General features: G+C 38.6%; 2 protein-coding genes across 2 annotated transcripts; one reads left to right on the top strand and one right to left on the bottom strand.

Annotated features, from left to right (window-relative positions):
- Positions 1-5,060: 5,060 nt before the first annotated feature.
- Positions 5,061-11,913, bottom strand: LOC119895973. Its single transcript, XM_038709416.1, has 6 exons — positions 11,850-11,913; positions 11,483-11,559; positions 7,428-7,751; positions 6,678-7,001; positions 5,848-5,982; positions 5,061-5,576 (listed from the first exon to the last, which is right to left on the bottom strand). The coding sequence occupies exons 1-6, from the start codon at positions 11,852-11,854 to the stop codon at positions 5,494-5,496; spliced, it is 948 nt and encodes a 315-aa protein (XP_038565344.1). The 5' UTR covers positions 11,855-11,913; the 3' UTR covers positions 5,061-5,493.
- LOC119895974 (zinc finger BED domain-containing protein 4-like) lies at positions 8,770-11,315 on the top strand. The gene is made up of 2 exons (XM_038709417.1): positions 8,770-9,898; positions 10,096-11,315. The coding sequence occupies exon 2, from the start codon at positions 10,178-10,180 to the stop codon at positions 10,754-10,756; it is 579 nt and encodes a 192-aa protein (XP_038565345.1). The 5' UTR covers positions 8,770-9,898; positions 10,096-10,177; the 3' UTR covers positions 10,757-11,315.
- Positions 11,914-18,993: the final 7,080 nt, after the last annotated feature.

The raw sequence follows: 18,993 nt of genomic DNA, 5'->3' as shown, positions 1-18,993 counted from the left end.
CTGGTCTTTGTGTTGAGAATTGCGGAAGTGGTTATTTGCACTCATTGACTGTAAGTACTACTAAAGCGCTGAAGTATTTTCTGCTGCCTTTAGTTCACGTTTCAAAATTATCACGCTCTGTGTGAGCTATTCCTGTCAATATGTGAATGAAGTAATAACTTCTGTGTCTGGTGCTCAAACACATAAGACAACTTTCAGATCTTAATCACACACAATAATAAATAACTCCTTTTATCTCAGTTGTTCATATATTTGAAAAACAATTAGTGTATAGGGGTGTGTTTGCTTTATATACATGAAACCCGCATGGATCCAATGCTTATAATGTAGTTTCCAGTGTCCCAATATATAACTTCAAGACAATATGTTATACTGTACAGTGGAAATGTGAAGACAAATTAAAAATAAATGTGCAGTCTGTGGCCATTGATCCTTGCTACAAGTAAGAAGAATGGAGGAATAAGCGGGTGTGTATACAAGTCTGTACTGCGTAGTTGTTTGGACAGAGTTTTAATAAATGTGCTATAGCTACTAGCAAGTTATTTGTGGTTGCATGCTAGGGACATTTACCTCTAAATCCATCTAGTTATCTTATGTTCTATATAATTTGCTGTGGACCATTACATTATGCTCATTTTGCATGTATAGTTTTTTATTTTTTATTTATTGTGCACTTCATGTAGTTGTAGTGGTATCACAACACCACCAATGATACTGAGTTATGGTTCACATGGAATTATCAACGCCATAACGCCTTAACAATTTCCTCTATAAAGCCCACAGTACCTATAGTATTCTCAAAGTGGATAATCAGTGAGAGGGAAAAGAAACCTCAGCGTGAACAAAAATGCAGGCTATACACAAATAAAATAAATGACAGCTCTGCCTACAATTAGCTGATCACATTATACAAAACAACAGCTGGCCAAGTCCAGAAAAAACAGTGTCCTAAGGAAAGTGTGAAATCATATTACAACTTTTGTATACATGTATGTTTTCAAGTATAGCAGACATATTTGCATTGTCAAGAAGATGCCTGAGAAGGATGCATCTAATAATCATATTTGCAATGTTATGGCAACATTTAAATTCAAAATATTTCCTCACAAAGACATGACTGCAGCAAATGAAATGGAGGACAAGCATCTCTCTCTCTGTATTTTAATCAGATCTCTGTTTAAGGATGAGAAAACTTTGTATTTCTGCGAACTGTACTACAAATAAGCATTTCCTGCCTCTCAACATGTAACCACGTGGTATTTATTTCCAAACCAAGTACATGTACATTATTCACCACAGTTTGTATCACCAAAGTTTATTAGAGGAAACTAAAAGTAAACTCATGTCTAAGGTTGTTCACAACTAGAACGGAAAACGCTGTGAACCACAACTGTGTTCTCAGTCTCTGCTTCAGCCACAGGGTAGGCTAGGCTAGGGTATTTAGTTTAATATGTATATAAATGCTTTATAGTGTGAGTATTTCACTCTCATTTGCCCCTAAAAATCTATCCATCTATCCATCCATCCATCCTTCCATGACCTGTGGGTAGTTCTCCAAGATGTTTGGGCCAACATCTGCATCATTCTCTCAAAAACTATATGCAAGTGTACCTAGAAGAATTGATGCTGTTTTTAAGGCTGGCCACACCAAATATGTGTATGTATAAAAATAATGTCCAATAGTTTCGAAATAGATTTATTTGGCCTACGCAGTGTATTTCCAGATGTGTTGCATTACGGCAAAGGTTTAGCCAGGTCAAGTCTTTTGCAGCACAACCTTGTGTTCTTTGGCTGAGCCTTGGCACCCCTGGTGCTGCAAAGCAAATGGAGGGAGTGAACATTTTTAAGCAGTGCTGTCTGTTTAAACATGGCCTAATAATTGGACTGGACTCTACCATGAGAGTCTGACATGATGTGGAATGAAGAGATGGAAACAGTGCGGTGCATCACTCCAGTATTTAAACTAAGCAGCCATACTAAAATAAACAAAAACTAGACTCAGCATTTCCTAAAAGAAAATGCATGTGAGAGTTGTCAGCTAACTGCTGCTCCATCAGCACTTTTTCAAATACTTTACCACCAACTACAGGTAAAACAATTTAGCATATGCACCAAACGTACTCAGTAACAGTTTTTCTCGATTGCTTAAACACATTTGTTGAAATCATGCCTTGTTTTCTCGGAACAAATCCACAACTTCTTACTCAATTTCCCAAACATCCTATTTTCAGGTCAAAATGAAGCTCTCCACTCAAAACTATTCAAACTTTCTGAAAATCCAAACTTTGCTCTCAGACATGACACAAGCCCTCAAAAACACACACACTACGACACAGCCTTACACACTGGTGAGATAAATTCAAAACAATACTACAAAAACTGGTTAAAAGTAATGTTGCTTGTGGTTCTCCCTCTCAAAAAGAATAAGTAGTTCTAATAATTCTAGCCTTTGATGTATGTTGCTTAGCAACCGTGATAGCCCACTGGCAGCCTGGTGGAAATACTTTTTGTATTCATAAATAAATGACTGTTGATGAAATAAAACAAAGTCAAATTGTAGTGCATCTTTTAGCCTACTTTCTTTTTGCCACACTTGTTAACCGTTTTATAAAAGCAAAAGCTCACGACAGGCCATGGTATACGCTTATTATATCACATATAAGGGCCGTTGTTCGGCCCGATGCGAAGCGGAGCTATTGCTTAATGAACATTTGCACATTTGCACACATTTTTTATTCCTTAGTGTACTGTACAGTACAACACACTGAAGAAATTATTCTGCCCCAGCCAGAGATATTCTCCACCTCCTTCTCCACCTACTCCTCCCTCTGCTTCCTCCACCTCCTTCTTCACCTCCTCCTCCTCCCTACTCCTTCTCCTCTGCCCTGCTCCTGCTCGGCTTCCTCTTTCTCCTCATCTTCCTCCTATCCCTTCTACTCCTCCAACTCCTATTGTTCCTCTTCCTTCACCTCTTACTCCTCTCCTTACTGCATTTCCTCTTCGTCCTCTTCTTCTTCCACCTCCTCCACTCTGGTGTCCTGAAGTGTGCTCCATTTGGTTAAAATATCCTTTCTAGGATTTGATCCTTCGTCCTTTGGATCTTAAGTTCAACACTTTAACCACTAAACTATTCAGGCACTTTGTGAGAGTAACATTGCTTTTGACTTTGTCCATTGATCTAGTGTTGAATTGAAATGTAATGCCTCCAATGCACCAAGAGAGGGCACTCGACCACAAAACGGAAACACTTCTACATTTTCATTCATTGCATTTAGAAAGACCAACAATATACAAATTTAAAAACAACAACTGCCAGTCAGTGGGAACTGACACCTTCATTTATACTATCAGTGCATGGTATCTGCTTCTTGTTCAAAGAGTTTAAAGAGTTTAGCAAGAATTGTTTGCTTTTGGAAGATATGTATTGCTTTGCAAAAAAAACCCTCTACAAAGCAAGCTTTTCACCAGACCTTTTTTGAATACTCACAATTTGATATTTTCTTGATAGGAAAGTCATTTGTCATCACAATAAAGCTTATTAGTTGTCATTTTGGTAGTTTTAGTTCATCTGAACATTTTGTTTGTCACTAAGTTTCAACATCACATAGCTGTGTAAACTTGCAAATCAATTAAAACTGTCGGCTATTGAGCTATCAAAGCACAATACTAATATGGCTCACAATTTCATGTATTGTTAAAAGAAAAGTGCATTTGCTTGAAAGTACCTTTCAGCCTGGAAGTAAATATCTCCTAAACTATGATGTGATTGTTTTAGCAATCATTAAATACAACTTGGAAAGATCAACATCTTTCCTGCAGTTTAAAGCCTAGATGGAGTCTATAGCTGCACATATGCAGCAAGCCCTTAAAGTTGAGAAGTTTGGAATATATTTAGTCTCCACTCCCATAGAAACCCTTTCTTTTTAAATGCATAAAAATATTAATATAAAATCAACCATTACAAATATCAGAAATGAAAATAATAGCGTGAAAAAGATGTACATTTTGAAGTTGAAATGAAGTTTGTAGGAAGATAGGTGCAGCTCTCACACTAACTAAGTTGTATATTTACAGATTTAATGCTGATTTGTGATTCAGTTTCATGTCCAGCACCTAGTTACATGTGTGGCCTTTTGGCTCCATCTGGTGTTTTTAAAGATTTGCACTACATTGTTTAAAGTCTGTAATTCAAGCTCCCTGTTGGTAACTGGAAGAACAGTTTGCTTCCACCAGAGGTCACCCACAAGCTGCACTTTAAGTTCATCCATCCATCGTCAACCGCTTATCCTGCGTACAGGGTCGCTGCTGACATCGGGCGAAAGGCGAGGTACACCCTGGACAGGTCGCCGGTACAGATGCAAACATCAAACCAAAATATATACTGAGATGATATGTTGCTCGGGAGCTGTCTGTGGGCTCTTGTGTGGATCAATAAATGACTGAACTCCATCTGCCTCTAGAGAGGTACTGGAAACAAACACATTGTGGTCACAGCTGGCTTTGACACTGAAGCTAGAAGATATATTCTCAGTTTTTACAATGCGTAATATGGCAGTGGTGTGCATGGAGTCAGAAGCACATAGTCCACTTTTACTTTAATTGACAGGATATAGGAATATGTCTTTAAAAAAGATTTGAGTTCATTGGTCAAGACAAACACGGATAATGATGGATGTCTACAAGAAGTGAATCCATATACATTCACACCGGGGTCATTAGTCCTAGCTTCAAGGAACAAGAAAAATACAGGAACAATAAGCAGTAAACTGTAATAAGTGGAGCTGTTTTTACAAATTTGCCATGTAGCCACTACTTGTCTAAAAGATATCATTGAATGTCAACCTAGGATAGGCTTTCTGTTATTTGCTATTGATAATTGCATAATGCCCATCATTTATCTTTGGATGTATTTTATACTATCACCACCATGGTTATTTTACAGTTTTCTTTAAAAAAACAACAACTATATATAAACATATTCACAGTTGATGGTTAGTACATACATTTAGTGACATCTGAGATTATTGAGCTAACTTCAGCTAAAACACCACTTACAGACCTTCACAGTCAGAGAAAGTTTATTTAGTTTACATGATAATACATCACAGGAAATCATCAATATTATCAGTATGTTTATTTGAAAAATAGAAGTAAAAAAACACTTGTCTTACAGTACCACACAATTACAGAGCAACAGAAAATAAAATCACATAATGGCATTTTCATTTTTGGTAAGCAAATACATGAATGCTTAAAAAACAACTTTAACAATTTAAATATAGTAGTTTAAAAACCTATAGAAAATAAAACTAGTGTGAAAATAGTGCACAATAGATATATTTGCAAGCATACTAATCACAAAAGAAAAAAACTTTTGGACAGGCATGACAATGATCCATGATCACATTTTTTTATCACAAGGGTTTTATAGGTTTGCAGCAAGGTTTAACTTAAGTTACATTTCAAAATGCTAAATAATGTTTTAGGAGAAAATTATGTCAGTTGAGTCTGGCTTTTTTTGTTTTTTATCACTCTAACATCTGTGTAGACAACGTCAGAAATTTCATCAAAGTTACCTGGGGAAAAAAATTAAAAAACAGACATGAAATCTGAAATGTGTTTTGGAGTGGCAACCTGTCACAGAGGACATGTTGTTATCTTTTCAACCTTTTCAACCAAGCCTGTAAAAAGTCTTTTCACAGTATTAAATAAATGTAATGCATTAGCTATCTGAAATAAAGAACATAAAAATAATTCATAGGTCTAAACATTCTGGTAAACTAACTTAATGTCAGGATGGGTCCTTTCTGAGGCAGATGAAGACATTTGAGAACATCTTTCACTTACCCTCATTAATAACAGTCGTGGGTCTTTGTTCGTAATGTTGATGTTTTATACTGAGACACAGAGCCACAAGGAGAAGGATAGTGACAACACCAGCTGTCACAGCCACAGTCACAACATGGAAGGAACCAACTAACTCTAGAATTAGATGATGACAGTGACATGTTAATTTCAAAGCTTCCAAGAAGTTTCTCAAATATTTCTTGTCCATTATTTTGTCATGTATCAGGTGTTCGACATGTATCAGATTAAAAAAATGAGTCCAATGAGCAGTCCCATGCAGTCAGAAAATGTAATTAAGGTTTTTAAAAATGTGTAATAGAATGTGACATTGTAGTGAGGAGCTGATATTTACACCCAACAAAATATTAATGCAACACTTTTAGTTGAAGTAAAAGATCCAATACTTCTTCTATCCATACAAAAGGCTAATTAAGATCAATTGCACGCTTCCTCAAAACTCTGTAACAATGAGTTGTGTGATAAAACTGCACATATTAGAGTGGCTTTTTATTGTGACCAGTTCAAGGCACACCTGTGCAGTAATCATGCTGTTTAATCACACCTGTCAAGTCGTCACTAACACAGATTTGAACAGAAGAACTCCTAGATCTAGGAGTTCAATGAAAATGATGGTGCTGTGCTATGGCGACTTGCTACGTGCTTCTCTTGCCTTGTTTGCTCAAGCATTTCATTGTATTTTTATACACATGATAATAAAGTTGAACCTTGAGAATTTGAAACCTCAACTCATGAAAAATGGGAGCAAAAGCAAGTGTTTATATTTTTGTTGTGTGTAGAAAAGAAAGAAAGCAAAGTTTGAACTCTTGTACCTTTGCAGCTTTGTAGGTGAATAACTGTTTCATCTCTGCTGACATTGTTCCAAACATTACACAGCAATTTTCCAGTCAGCTGACCGTGTAAGCTGATCGTCACATTTGTAATACTGGGTTTGTCTTGTTCAGTTTTATTCCCAGCCACTGACTGCATGTTTGCAGTCCAGCTGCTTGGGGACTGGTTGTGGCCTCTGGTTTGTATCAGTAAGAGACCGTCCAAAGTCAAAATGAACTCTACTCCATCTTCATCAGAGGAGCAGGTGATGTCCATCTGTTCTTGTGACAAACACATCTGAGACACAGCTGGCTTTGACACTGGAACTGGAAGACAAACAGTAACTAACACACTATATAGCACATCATGCAAAGTAAAATTCACTAATTCAATACCAACTCTGTGATGTATCTCTCTCTCCCTATATTTCCTGTCACTTTGTACTGTGCAAAAAATAAACTATAATGAACATATATTTATCATTAAGTTGGATCTATCTATAAATAAAGGCTTATTAATAACAGACACCTTAAAAAAATACACATGTACACACTTATTTTACATTGAACATTCTAAGATGAAGGTGTAAAGTGTTCAAAAATTAAGTTTCATTCCAGTTTTCTATACATTTTTTATTTTATTCTAAAATATCTTCTTTAATTCCTGTTTCACATGTACAATTAAATTTTTTCATCCATAGTTTGAAATCGAAAGTTTCAATCAGAAAAACATTCCTGAAACTGTTCACCAACCTTGTATTTGTAGATGCACTTTAACTTTTTTCAGTGAAGCACCGTTAGATCCAAATTCTTCCAACAGGTAATCTCCAGAGTGTCTCTTCATTGCTTTACCTAGTTTGATTGTTCCGTTGGTGAAGCGATCAGACAGATTTGTATATTCTTTATGGGCAGTCTCTATCTGATTTTTGACTATTTTTAAAATTAGATATTTATCATCCTTTGTCAACCTAACCTCTGTATTTGGTGCATTTGGCAAATGAAAAATCAACAGCTGTCCGACGGCTCCAAAACACTGCTGAGTTCCAGAGCGTCCAGAGAAATTGCATTCAGTTAACCCTAAAAAACAAAAAAAATCAAAATCAAATGCTGAATGTAAAATACAGATTAGAATAATTACTTGTTATTTGTGTCCAGCATTTCATTCCAGTGTGGAAAAGGAAACAGTACAGACAATTTCAACATTTTATATATTGTGTATTTATCACACTTTGCTGGAAAGGTGAAGTATCATTCCCAATTCTCCCTTTTCAGATGTTAGTCACCAACTCCAGGATTCCTGTTGCTACTTCTCTTCAGTTACTCTGCCTGATCTTAAAGAAATGATGTCTAATGAGAGTATCCTCCAGCCCTCTTGACATAATCCCAATTAAGTTTATTAATTAAAAAAGCCATGGATTGTATTGGTCAACATTTTCTGTCAATTTTTAATAGCTCGCTGTACTTGTTAGTCCAACCAGTTCAAAAACAAAACCTGGCCTTGGTCCTACCATCCTAGACAATCATCATCCAATCTCTGAACTGCCTTTTAATTCAAAGATTCTCCAAAAAAAAGCTGCTCCTTGCTGCTATGGAAAACAATAACATCTTTGATAAGTTCCATTCTGGCTTCCATCAGTATCACAGTTTTGAGACAGCGATTCTCAGAGTCTCTAATGACTTTTTAATCAACACTGATGTCTTATTGATTACATTTAGGGCTCTCCATGACATGGCTCCAGATTATATTTTGGATCTTTTAATCGAGGCTATGGAACAACCTGCCTGAGGAAATCAGGATGTCAGTCAGTGTCTTCTTTCAAATGTTTTCTAAAAATGCACTTTTAATCTCAAAGCATATCCTGATTTTATCTGAGCTGCCAGCTTTTATTATTGTTTGTATTGTTATTTCATTTCTTCCTTTATCCTGCTCATTGTAATATTTAATTTTATTGTTACTTTATTTTAATTTTATTTTACCCTCGTGCATTCACTGTAGTATTTTATGTAATCTTTCTCTCTGTGTCTGTGTGAAACACTTTGTACTTCATTTTGATAGGTGCTCTATAAATAAAATTTATTATTATTATATTATTATTAGGGCTGTCAAAAATAGCGCGTTAACGACGTTAATTCGTTGTTTGTCGTTAATTACGTCAATTTTTTTAACGCATTTTAACGACAAATTATTCAGGTCAGGAAAGTGGTTGGGACGGGAGCTAGAGGCGAGATGGAGCAAGGTGAGCAAAGTGGGCCTATTGACGGATTCAAATATAAAAAGAATGATGATGGTACAGTTAACAAGTACAAGGTTATTTGCAAGATTTGTAACAAGGAGTTTCAATTTCACCGGAGCTGTTCAAGCTTGAGGTACCATGTCAACGCCAAACATGCGTTTGCTTGTTTCGTCAGGTTCAGCAAGTGGTTCGCGCCAGACCACGCTGAATTTTCGCGGGCCATTAACAAAATCAACCTCAGATAATTTGACCAACAAAATAGCAAAATGGATTGCAAAGGATTGTAGACCCGTTAGTATTGTAGAAGACTCAGGTTTCATTGATGTTTTGCAAGTGGCGTCTCAAGACTCATCCTATAGGCCACCGTCAAGTCAATCCACGACCTCTATCAAAACGAAAAAGAAAAAAGGAAAGAGGTCTTGGCTCAAGTAAATCATATCGCCCTGACAGGAGACCATTGGACATCAGTGAATAACAACAATTACCTCGGAGTAACTGCACATTTCATCAGTGACACGTGGGAACTGAAGTCTTTTGCGCTGACTATATTAAAAACTAAGGAGCGTCATTTTGCGGAGGCTTTTAAGAACAGTTCCTGTCTGTTGCACGTAAGTGGGACATCAAGGGCAAGACGACAACAATTGGGACTGACAGTGCACGCAACATGGTTGCCGCAATTCGACTAACACGCTATGAACACATGAACTGTGTCGCTCACATGGTGCAGAGAAGTGTCGCAAAGTTGTCGGTCATTTTAAGCACAGCCCAGCAAATGCTGCGGAGCTTCAAGCACAACAAGTCAGCCTGGGAAAGAAGTAAGAGCCATTGATCCAGGATGTTCCAACACGTTGGAATTCGACGCTGGAAATGTGCGTGAGCAGAAATAAAGAGGCTGTCATCGCAGCCCTGGACAATCAGGATCACAAACTCGTTTTGCCGAGCAGAGTGGGATAAACTGCAGAGGCTGGAGACACTTCTAGAGCCATGCAGGTAAATCAGTCTGTAACTTATCAAATAACATTGCTTTTATTATTTTCTGGAATGAATTAAACCAAGTAAAATATCAATAACTTGTATGTAAATAATAATAATGATAATAATAATAATGATAATAATAATAATATGTTGATAACCACTGTTCTAATAATAGATTGTCTCTGTGTGCATGTGTGTGTTTGTGTGCGTAGGTATGTAACTGAGCTCCTGGGTGGAGAGGCCTATGTCTCCTGTTCTGTGGTACTACCTTCTCTCTGCCACTTGCATCTCAAGATGGAAGCCTGTGATGAGGACCCTGCATATGTGGTGAGATTCAAGACCAAGTTCAAAGAGGACCTAGCATCCCGTCAAGAACAGCTCAACAATGCATGGCTCCAGATTGCTACAGTTTTGGATCCTCGTTTCAAAGACTTGAAATGCCTGCCCAAGACAGACAGGGAAGCGGTGTGGACCACACTTGAACGGATGCTGCAACAAGAATCACCCAGAAAGTCTTCAAAGACACATGATGATGGGCCACCCAGGAAGAAAATCAGCCTTCTGCAAATGGGTTCAGATTCAGAATCAGAAGATGAAGAGGTCCAACCTGCCATACAGAGGTACAGAGCAGAGCCCACCATTAAATTGGAGGACTGCCCCTTGAGGTGGTGGGCATCTCATTCAGGAGCCCATGAGAAGCTGGCCTCACTAGCTGACAAATATCTAGCCACTCCTGCAACCACTGTTCCCTGTGAACCACTTTTCTCAGTTGCAGGTCACATTGTGAACAAGAAAAGATCAGCTTTACTTTCAGAAAATGTGAACAAATTAGTTTGCCTCAGCAACTGGCTGAAAGATGATGAAGCTCAGTAGATTTGAAAGGTGATGTTCAAACAAAAAGACCAGTTTCAGTGCAACATGTTATAGTAGTTAGAAACTGGATTTTTGAGCAACTGGATTAAAGAATGGACGAAAAGGTAAAAGATTGTTCTTTGGTTTGATTTAAAAGTTTTATTGAAAATGTTTTTTTTCCACATAAAAACGCAACAGATGACTCAAATTGTGCAAAAATATAGTAGGTCACTGTTATGATTTGACTACATTTATTGCTTTATGTTCAATTTAATGCTGTAAATTGTACATCCTGGTTAAGAGGAATGCCAAAGAAGAAGCGATGGGACATTACAAAAACAAATATTATGGTGTGTAGTATGTTTCAGCTTGATTTAAACCACCATTATTTGGCTGTGTTAATAAACAGACATAATATGAAAACTATGTATCTGTGTCTTTTTATTTATCTTTTGGTATGCATTTCAGAAAAAAAAAATGGTTAGGATTCAGGTGTAATTGCAAATAGTGATTAATCCTGATTAATCCACTGAAAATTCTGATTAATTTGATTAAAAATTTTAATCATTTGACAGCCCTAATTATTATTATTACATTTTTATATTATCATATTTGCGGCCAAAAGTCATACATTTACCTGTAAATAATATATTTCTGCTGCTGCATTTTTACACTTTGATTTTAAATTTTTTTATGAATTGTCTAAACACCGTGATGTAGTAATAGTAACATATTTTCAAAGAGTACCTTTTGTCAGAGCTGTTGTTGCCAGAGCTGTTGTTGTCAGAGCGGTCATGATCATGTAGGTGGAAATCATTGTTTTTCTGTTGAAACACATAATTCATATTCTTCAACTTTATTTATCTACATACTATAAAATTACCAAATTTAAGATTACAAGTAAGTTTAAAAGTCAATTTTAAATAAAAAGAATAAAGCTTGTACAAAATGAATGTCATATATGGAGCGTTTTCATAATTAGGCTGTTTCAGAAAAGGGATGAGAATTTATACCCTCAAACTACAAACTATAAAATCAAGACAACGCACTTCAATGTTTCTGTTCACTTTAGCTAATCTCAGTACAAGAAAAAAAATTCAAAACTGTCACTCACTGCATTCACAATGGTGCGATGTCTTCTTTGCAGCTGTTGAACACTGAACTGTGAACTCTATACTAACAGAAGGGTCGTTTATGCACCTTTTTTTGTGTGATAAGCAGCAAGGAAGTGGTTACTGTGTTCTCACCCACAACTTGCCAATAAACAAAGTACTAAGATTCATAGCTTTGGCGGTACTACGATGAAGACTGCCAACATAAACAATGGTTTCTTAAACTTGAAACTAGCTAAATCCTTTTTATGTGTGACATATTACCGTCTGTCCAGGGACAGCAGATATAAAATAGGCCTTTGGCCAATTCTAGCACATCATACATTTATTTATGTATTATTAGAGTGCATTGTCCCTGCTCAATAAACCTAAAATAAATAAATGAACAGTGGTCCAAGTGGTCTTTGTTGCAGATTTTCCTATGTATTCAATTTTAACATTTCTAAATTATCTTGTGCTGTGTGAGATGTTCTAGTCACTGTGTAAATGGTTACATTTACCTAAAACAGTTTCAAAATGTAGTTACGACATATTAATTGGACGATCATGACCAAGATTCAAGTATATTATTGGCTGCTATAAAACAAATGTAAATTATGGACCAGTACCTGTGCTTCTGGTGTTTATCTTCAGAGGGGCCTAATATAAAGTACACCAAACAAATAACTTTATAATTCAAAACTCACACACATAATGACAAATCACATGTATCCCTACTACACACACAGCGGTAGCCTCTCTGGTGATGAGCTGATTGACATTGTTGGTGAAAAGTTCACCAAAAGACTCATCCATGAAACTAAAGGACTACTCACACTAAGCTGAAAGAAGCCACAGCTAAAACATACATAATAAATATATTGTCCACTTTGAATATTTACTCCGGTGAATATATGAAGTTACACTAGCATGCTCCAGATATTTTACTTCATACACTATAAAACTTGTATTTTTGCTATATACATTTAATACATTTAATACATTCTTCAAGGATTATGAATGTACAGTTAATGACTTTCTTTTTCTTGACAGCCAATCAAAAAATCTGTCAAACTATCTCACATATATTACATTCCTATTCATATTTAAAAGAGTTGTATTTTGTTCTTTAATACATTGAGGACCATTAAAATCAGTCTTAAGTAAAGTGTCAAGTGCCAAATCACAAACATAAAGAAGTGCACAGATGGCAGAGGTCTTTCAAGTAACTGAGGTGTGAGTTTCCTTTTCAGCTGCAAATACAACTGCACAAAAATCCTCCGGCTGTGAATGCACCATCCTTTGCTTTTGTCAAACTGACACTGTAAGATGTATTTCTCTTACTCTATATACATTATAAGTATTTGTGTTGCTCTTGTGTACATGGTAATAATTTACAATAAAAAGAGAAATATTGTTACAGGATGCAGCTTATTGTACTGTTTCATGACAAGGATTTAAATGCACAATATTGGTTGATTGGTTGATGAACTACAATTGATGGGAGAGGTTGCCGTCCACATTTTAAACCTGAAACCTGATTTTTTTAAATTAAACTATGCACATTGTAAACCTGCCTGAGGATGACAGTGTTTCTACAAAGGAAAATGAAGACATACACACTTTCTGCCTCTCAATGTACTGTACAAACAAACTTGTTTAAAAAAACAAAATACATACTGTATGTAACTTACAAACCTTGTCACAGGCAACTCAGGTGATGCGAAATTAAACTGTATGAGGCTGACAGTTAAAAACCACAGCTTTTTCTTTCTCTGTCACTTCCTTATTCACAGTACCTCATTCAACTCTCTCAGGAGACATTCACTTCATCTCTGCTGTAACACATAAACTAGCAGGAACTGTTGCATTTAACAATACAATAAAGCAGACAAGCAACAACTTGATTTATTAAGAATTTTATTTGCTTATAAAAAACATTCAGGGCAAAAAATGCATGAGAGATTGTTTCACCTTTTGATCTATACTGTTAATATGTTTAGTTAATCAGAGGCAGCAACAACATGGAATCAGGCATTAATTAACAGCAGGAATAATTTATTTATTTTATTTTGTTAAACATTCTCTTAAGTGAAACAACAACAATTTGATAATGAGAACAGGATATAAAACTTAACTACACCACTCATAATATCGTGTTCATATTGTGCAAGAGGAAGTGCTCTTTCACAGGTCACATCACACCTCTGAGAGTAGATGTGACTGCATTGGAGGCAGAGACGGCATGCTTTTTTCTTCCAACACAATTGATTTATGTTGCAGTAGTACAAGTTATGTAGTTCAACTGTTGATAGGGACACAATTTGCAGTTGAAAAAAGGTAATAAATCAGAATATGTGTTATCGCACCCCTACTTTTGTGCTTGTGGATTCTGGCTAAGCAAAACTTAGCTGGGCTAGTTTGTTTAGTTTTGGTCTTGTTAAATGCTTGGTAGACTTCATAGGTGTTTGCAAAGGCAGACTTGGACATGCCTTCTATGTGGCTCCTAGAGTGTTTCTAGATGCTTTTTTAGTTATAGTTGCTATCTGTGTGTACATTTTTGTCTGTTTGAAAACAGATGTGTTCAAATTTTTCTCTCTCACTGAAACAGTTGCATCTACTTACACTTTTCCATTGACTTGCTATCACGGCATCGCATCTATAATGCACTTCATGTTCTGTCTGAACACATAGTCACAAAATTTGTACTAATACCGTTAATACCATCAGCAGCAGTAGTGACAGCTACATTTGATACTAGTAAGAGAGATTTGACTTAATCAGCACCATGGACAGAGACACAATACACGTAAATAGCTCTGTATGGAGGTGAGTTTAAATAAATTCTCACTTTGTCAATCCAGCTACATTCAGTGTTATTGTCAGTGGAACTCACAACCACAATAGAAAAGGCTGGCTATAATGGAAGTGGGTAGAGATGAAGGTGCTCTGGACTAACACAGTATCCCCACCACCAGCGTTACCACAGGGTTAGGGTGACATAATTTTGGAAGGGAGAGACAGGGAACTCGTTTTATTTTCAAAATATAGCTTAGCATTCAAAATATTAAGTAAAACAAGAGGCAATTAATTGTTTCTACTACTGTTTGTCTCATGGGGAATGTGAAAAATAGTGATTTATTAATATTATTAATAGTGATAATGACTGTGTCATGATGCTGCTTGTAGTTAGATAGTATTAGTGGTAATAATTTAAGCATTAGCAGTAGTAGTTAAGTTAAAGTAATAGTAAGACTAACAGCAGCAATATTAGTACAATGTTACTACTAGTATTAGCTTGAACAAAGCTCTGCTTCAGTCATTGTACTGTAGCTTGCAGGAAAGAGACCATTTTTTTTATTGTGCCTTTGGTTTTGATGAAATTATGTCTTTGCTTCAAAAACCAAAAATTACAGTGTGAGTTAAACTTACAATGACACAAAAAATTGTACAGTACTTGTACTGGAGTGAAATTACTTTCTGGTTACATGTGGGGACCTCTGGCGCCACCCAGTGGTCAAATGAAAGCAACACACTAGACTAGAGTGAAAAGGAAATCTATTTATTTTGTTGATAATTACGAAAAGTATGTCTTTCAATAAATGTTTATTTTAACAATTCTGATACAATGCCAGACACAATAACAAATAACAAAGCAAATTCAGAATGTAGATGTAGAAGAATGAAGGAGGCGAAAGAGGCGATCTAAAACCCAAAAGTTCACACTGACACAAAAGGCAAACTGGCCTCAAATCAGCGCTCCTATAGCCATCCTTCACCTGCTTTAGTTGAAGTAGCTTTAGTTGACAAATAACTGTGTTGGGTTAATAATACAATAGTTTTCTCTGAAATGTATACTGTAGTACAGTAGTTTTAAATGTAAATGTAAGTACATTTGTAAATATGTACGGTAGCCTAAGTCAATGGCGAGAGACAACTTGTTTTTTTAATCCATCTTAACTGTGCCCTGAAATACTCATATGATGTATGTCAATTTAAAAGATATTTTTGAAAGTCGAGAAAGTCATAGTTATTCATAAAACAGGAGAGTAACATTTCACGCGTTTCCAAGTGTAGGGCTAATGTCTATCATTATAATAGGTTAAAGACTAAAACACTGTGGAGGATCTTTCAAGTTAAACATTTGCTACTCTACATGAGAGGAGATAGTTTGGATGTTTTGGGAATTTAGTAAGATGCCCTCCATATTGTTGTTCTCACTAAGGCAAAATCACAATAGGACCAAGTCATGTATCTAAAACTTTTATGTTTATTTGTAACTACAAAATAAGCAAACATGAAGATGTCATCATTCTTTAAACATTGTACCTTTACAGTGGTTTTTTTTTTTGATACACTGGGTCTATCTTGTTCAATTTTATTCTTAGCCAGTTGCTGCATGTTTGCTATCCAGCTGCTTGGGGACTAGCTGTGGCCTCCCAGGTCCAAAGTCAAAATGAACTCTACTCCATCTCCCTCAGAAGAGCAAGTGATGTTCATTTGTTCTGGTGACAAGCATATCTGAGACACAGCTGGCTTTGACACTGGAACTGTAAGAGAAACATAGGTTACCATTCAAAAGTTCAAAAGGGGTCACTGAAAATGTCCTTATTTTCAAATAAAAAGAGCATTTTTATCCATTAAAATAACATCAAGCTGAGTATCTGGACCATCAGCAAGTTCCATTACAGGCTCAAAAGTGCCAGAAACAAAGAACATTCTTCTGAAACTGGTCAGTCTATTCTTGTTCTAAGAAAAGAAAGCTATTCAATCCGAGAAATTAGCAAGAAACTGAAGATCGTACAATGCTGTGGAACCAGAACAGATCCTCACAGGTCTTCAACTGGTAGTTTGTAAATAGTTAGTTTCTATTGTTTTTTCTTTGCCACTCTGCCTAGAGGGCCACGATCCCAGAGTCGCCTCTTCACTGTTGACATTGAGACTGGTGTTTACTGGGCACTATTTAATAAAGCTGCCACTTGAGGAATTGTGAGGCATCTGTTTCTCAAACTAGACACTAATGTATTTGTCCTCTTGCTCAGCTGTAGTCTAATCTGGTTCTTGTAAAAAAAATAAAAAATAAAAAAAAACACTGACACTTAAATGTTTACCCTTTTTGTCACCTACCTTGTATTTCTAGATGTACATTAACTCTTTTCAGCAAAACACCGTTAGATCCAAATTCTTCCAATAGATAATCTCCAGAGTGTCTCTTCATTGCGTTACCTAGTTTGATTGCTCCATTGGTGAATGATTCAAGGTGATTGACATATTCTTATATATTCAGCCCGCCTTCGTCTCCCCGGCACTCCCAGATATCTGGCAGTGCGCCGAGGCATCCTGGGCAGAGCCGCAGCGGACGAGGGCACCCGTTGCGGGTTTGATTGAGGGCCACACTGAAACAGCTGTTCCGTGCGTGCCCCCGCTGGAAGAGGCCCTCGCTGCCCACCTTCTTCCTCACTCTGCTGGCTGGTCAGCGGGAAGGAGGCCCCACCCGCCGCTGGCGCATGACAGGGGGACGTTGGAGTATTTTGAAAAAATATTCCAACTGGGCGTGCAGCTGTCTGGGTGTGCTGGGCGTCGCGGCGGCATCCGAGTCCCCGATCGCCCCCCCCCCTCATCGGACCAGGTGGATTTCCTGCCCCGAGCCATCGGTCAGATGAACAACCTGGTCCAGGGTGTGGCCACCGCTGCGGGGCGCGTCATGTCTCTGGCCACAGTAGGTTCTCGCCACGTGTGGTTGGGACTTACCGCTCTCCATGGGAAGGACCGGGAGGAGCTGTTGGGTGCCCTCATCTCATCTGACGGCCTCTTTGGCTCCATATCCTCCGCTACTCCGCGCTTCAGAAGGTTGGAGGAGGAGAAGGCGCAGCTCAGTCGCCACCTGCCGCTGGCTCACGGCAAGGGCAGTGAGCTTCGCCGTTGTAATGCCACCCTCAGACGTCGTGCTCGCCGCCAAGCCAGATCGCCGCTGTCTTCATCACCGGCTACTCAGGGCGGATCCACAGATGCACCGCGCCCTCCCCGAGACATCCCACACAGGCGAGGGGATCTACATCGCGGCCAGAGGAGCAGCCTAGACCCCCCCGCCAGCCTACCTGTGGCTGGGGGAAGAAGCGGCCGCTTAAATGACTGGCTGAGGAGGGAGAGCAGCCGGCCGATGTTGCCGAGCCCCTCCCCTCCGTCTCATGTCCAAGCCACTATGTTTTTAAGTTGTGTGCTGCTTGTGACAAGGGTGTAAATGTACAAAATGTTTTGATTAAAACAACTTACATTCCCCAAAGAGCTAATTCCTCCCCACCAACCCCTTCCCAGCAAAGTGTTGTGCTGAACACGACACTTCAACATGGCGCGTACACCGACGCTAAGCTAACGGCTTGCCCCGTGGCCCACACCGCTCTCCCGGCTTAGGCTAAACAAGATGGTGGTGCGGCCTGGGCGTCCACAGTGCTTGCTACGCTGCCTGAGCTGCGACACACTCCGCTTCCGCGGCATGACGGCCCGAGAAACGAGCCGCTCTTGCCATAGAAACGGCACAATGCAGCTATCTGATCCTAGCTTGCATTCCCAGCGCGCCTACGTGAACCCGCTCGGGCGTGCTGCGCCGTTTGGCCGCAGAGGGGAAACTATCTCTCCCACAGTGGCCAACAGCTGTGGAGAGGAGAGCTCCCCGGCTCGTCACTTCTCCTCTCGACAGTTCTGCTGATAGCGAACGTGTCGCCGTAGACGCTACGACAACACTGTCGCAGGCAATGACGTCAATGGAGCGACCGGCCGTGGTGCGTTCAGGACACCACAATCCGCTCGGGTTTTTCGAGACTTCGGTCGCGGTGCGTTTAGGACACCATAATCCGCTAGGGTTTTTCGAGACTTCGGCCCTTTCGATTGCGGCCCCCCTTGGGCCAAACTCCCATTCATGGAGGGTTTGGCGGCGGTGAGGGCTGAGGAAGCTTTCCAGCGTTTCATCCACAACACTCCTCAGCTAACAGCGCGTCCCCTGACTCATTTCCACACGGAATGGAGACGCTGCTGCAAGCCAACAGACTGGATGGACGGCACACTGAGGCGGGGTTACTCCCTACAATTTTGACGTATCCCACCGTCTTTCCAGGGCATCAAGGAAGCCAACCTGTCCTCTCAGGAGGAGGTGGACTTCCTGGCCACAGA

The sequence above is a fragment of the Micropterus salmoides genome, unplaced genomic scaffold, assembly GCF_014851395.1.
Source record: "Micropterus salmoides isolate LMB-PRFRI ecotype aquatic unplaced genomic scaffold, ASM1485139v1 Ms_hic_scaffold_9, whole genome shotgun sequence".
Taxonomy (NCBI): domain Eukaryota; kingdom Metazoa; phylum Chordata; class Actinopteri; order Centrarchiformes; family Centrarchidae; genus Micropterus; species Micropterus salmoides.
This window is presented reverse-complemented; position numbering and strand designations above follow the sequence as displayed.

Coding starts and splice junctions, on each gene's coding strand:
- LOC119895973 (XM_038709416.1), bottom strand. Junction 7,752..11,482: donor AACAACAGCTCTGACAAAAG/GTACTCTTTGAA, acceptor TTTGTTTTTTAG/GGTTAACTGAATGCAATTTC. Junction 5,983..6,677: donor TCACCTACAAAGCTGCAAAG/GTACAAGAGTTC, acceptor ATCTAATTCTAG/AGTTAGTTGGTTCCTTCCAT.
- LOC119895974 (XM_038709417.1), top strand. CDS start 10,178: ATGGAAGCCTGTGATGAGGACCCTGCATATGTGGTGAGATTCAAGACC.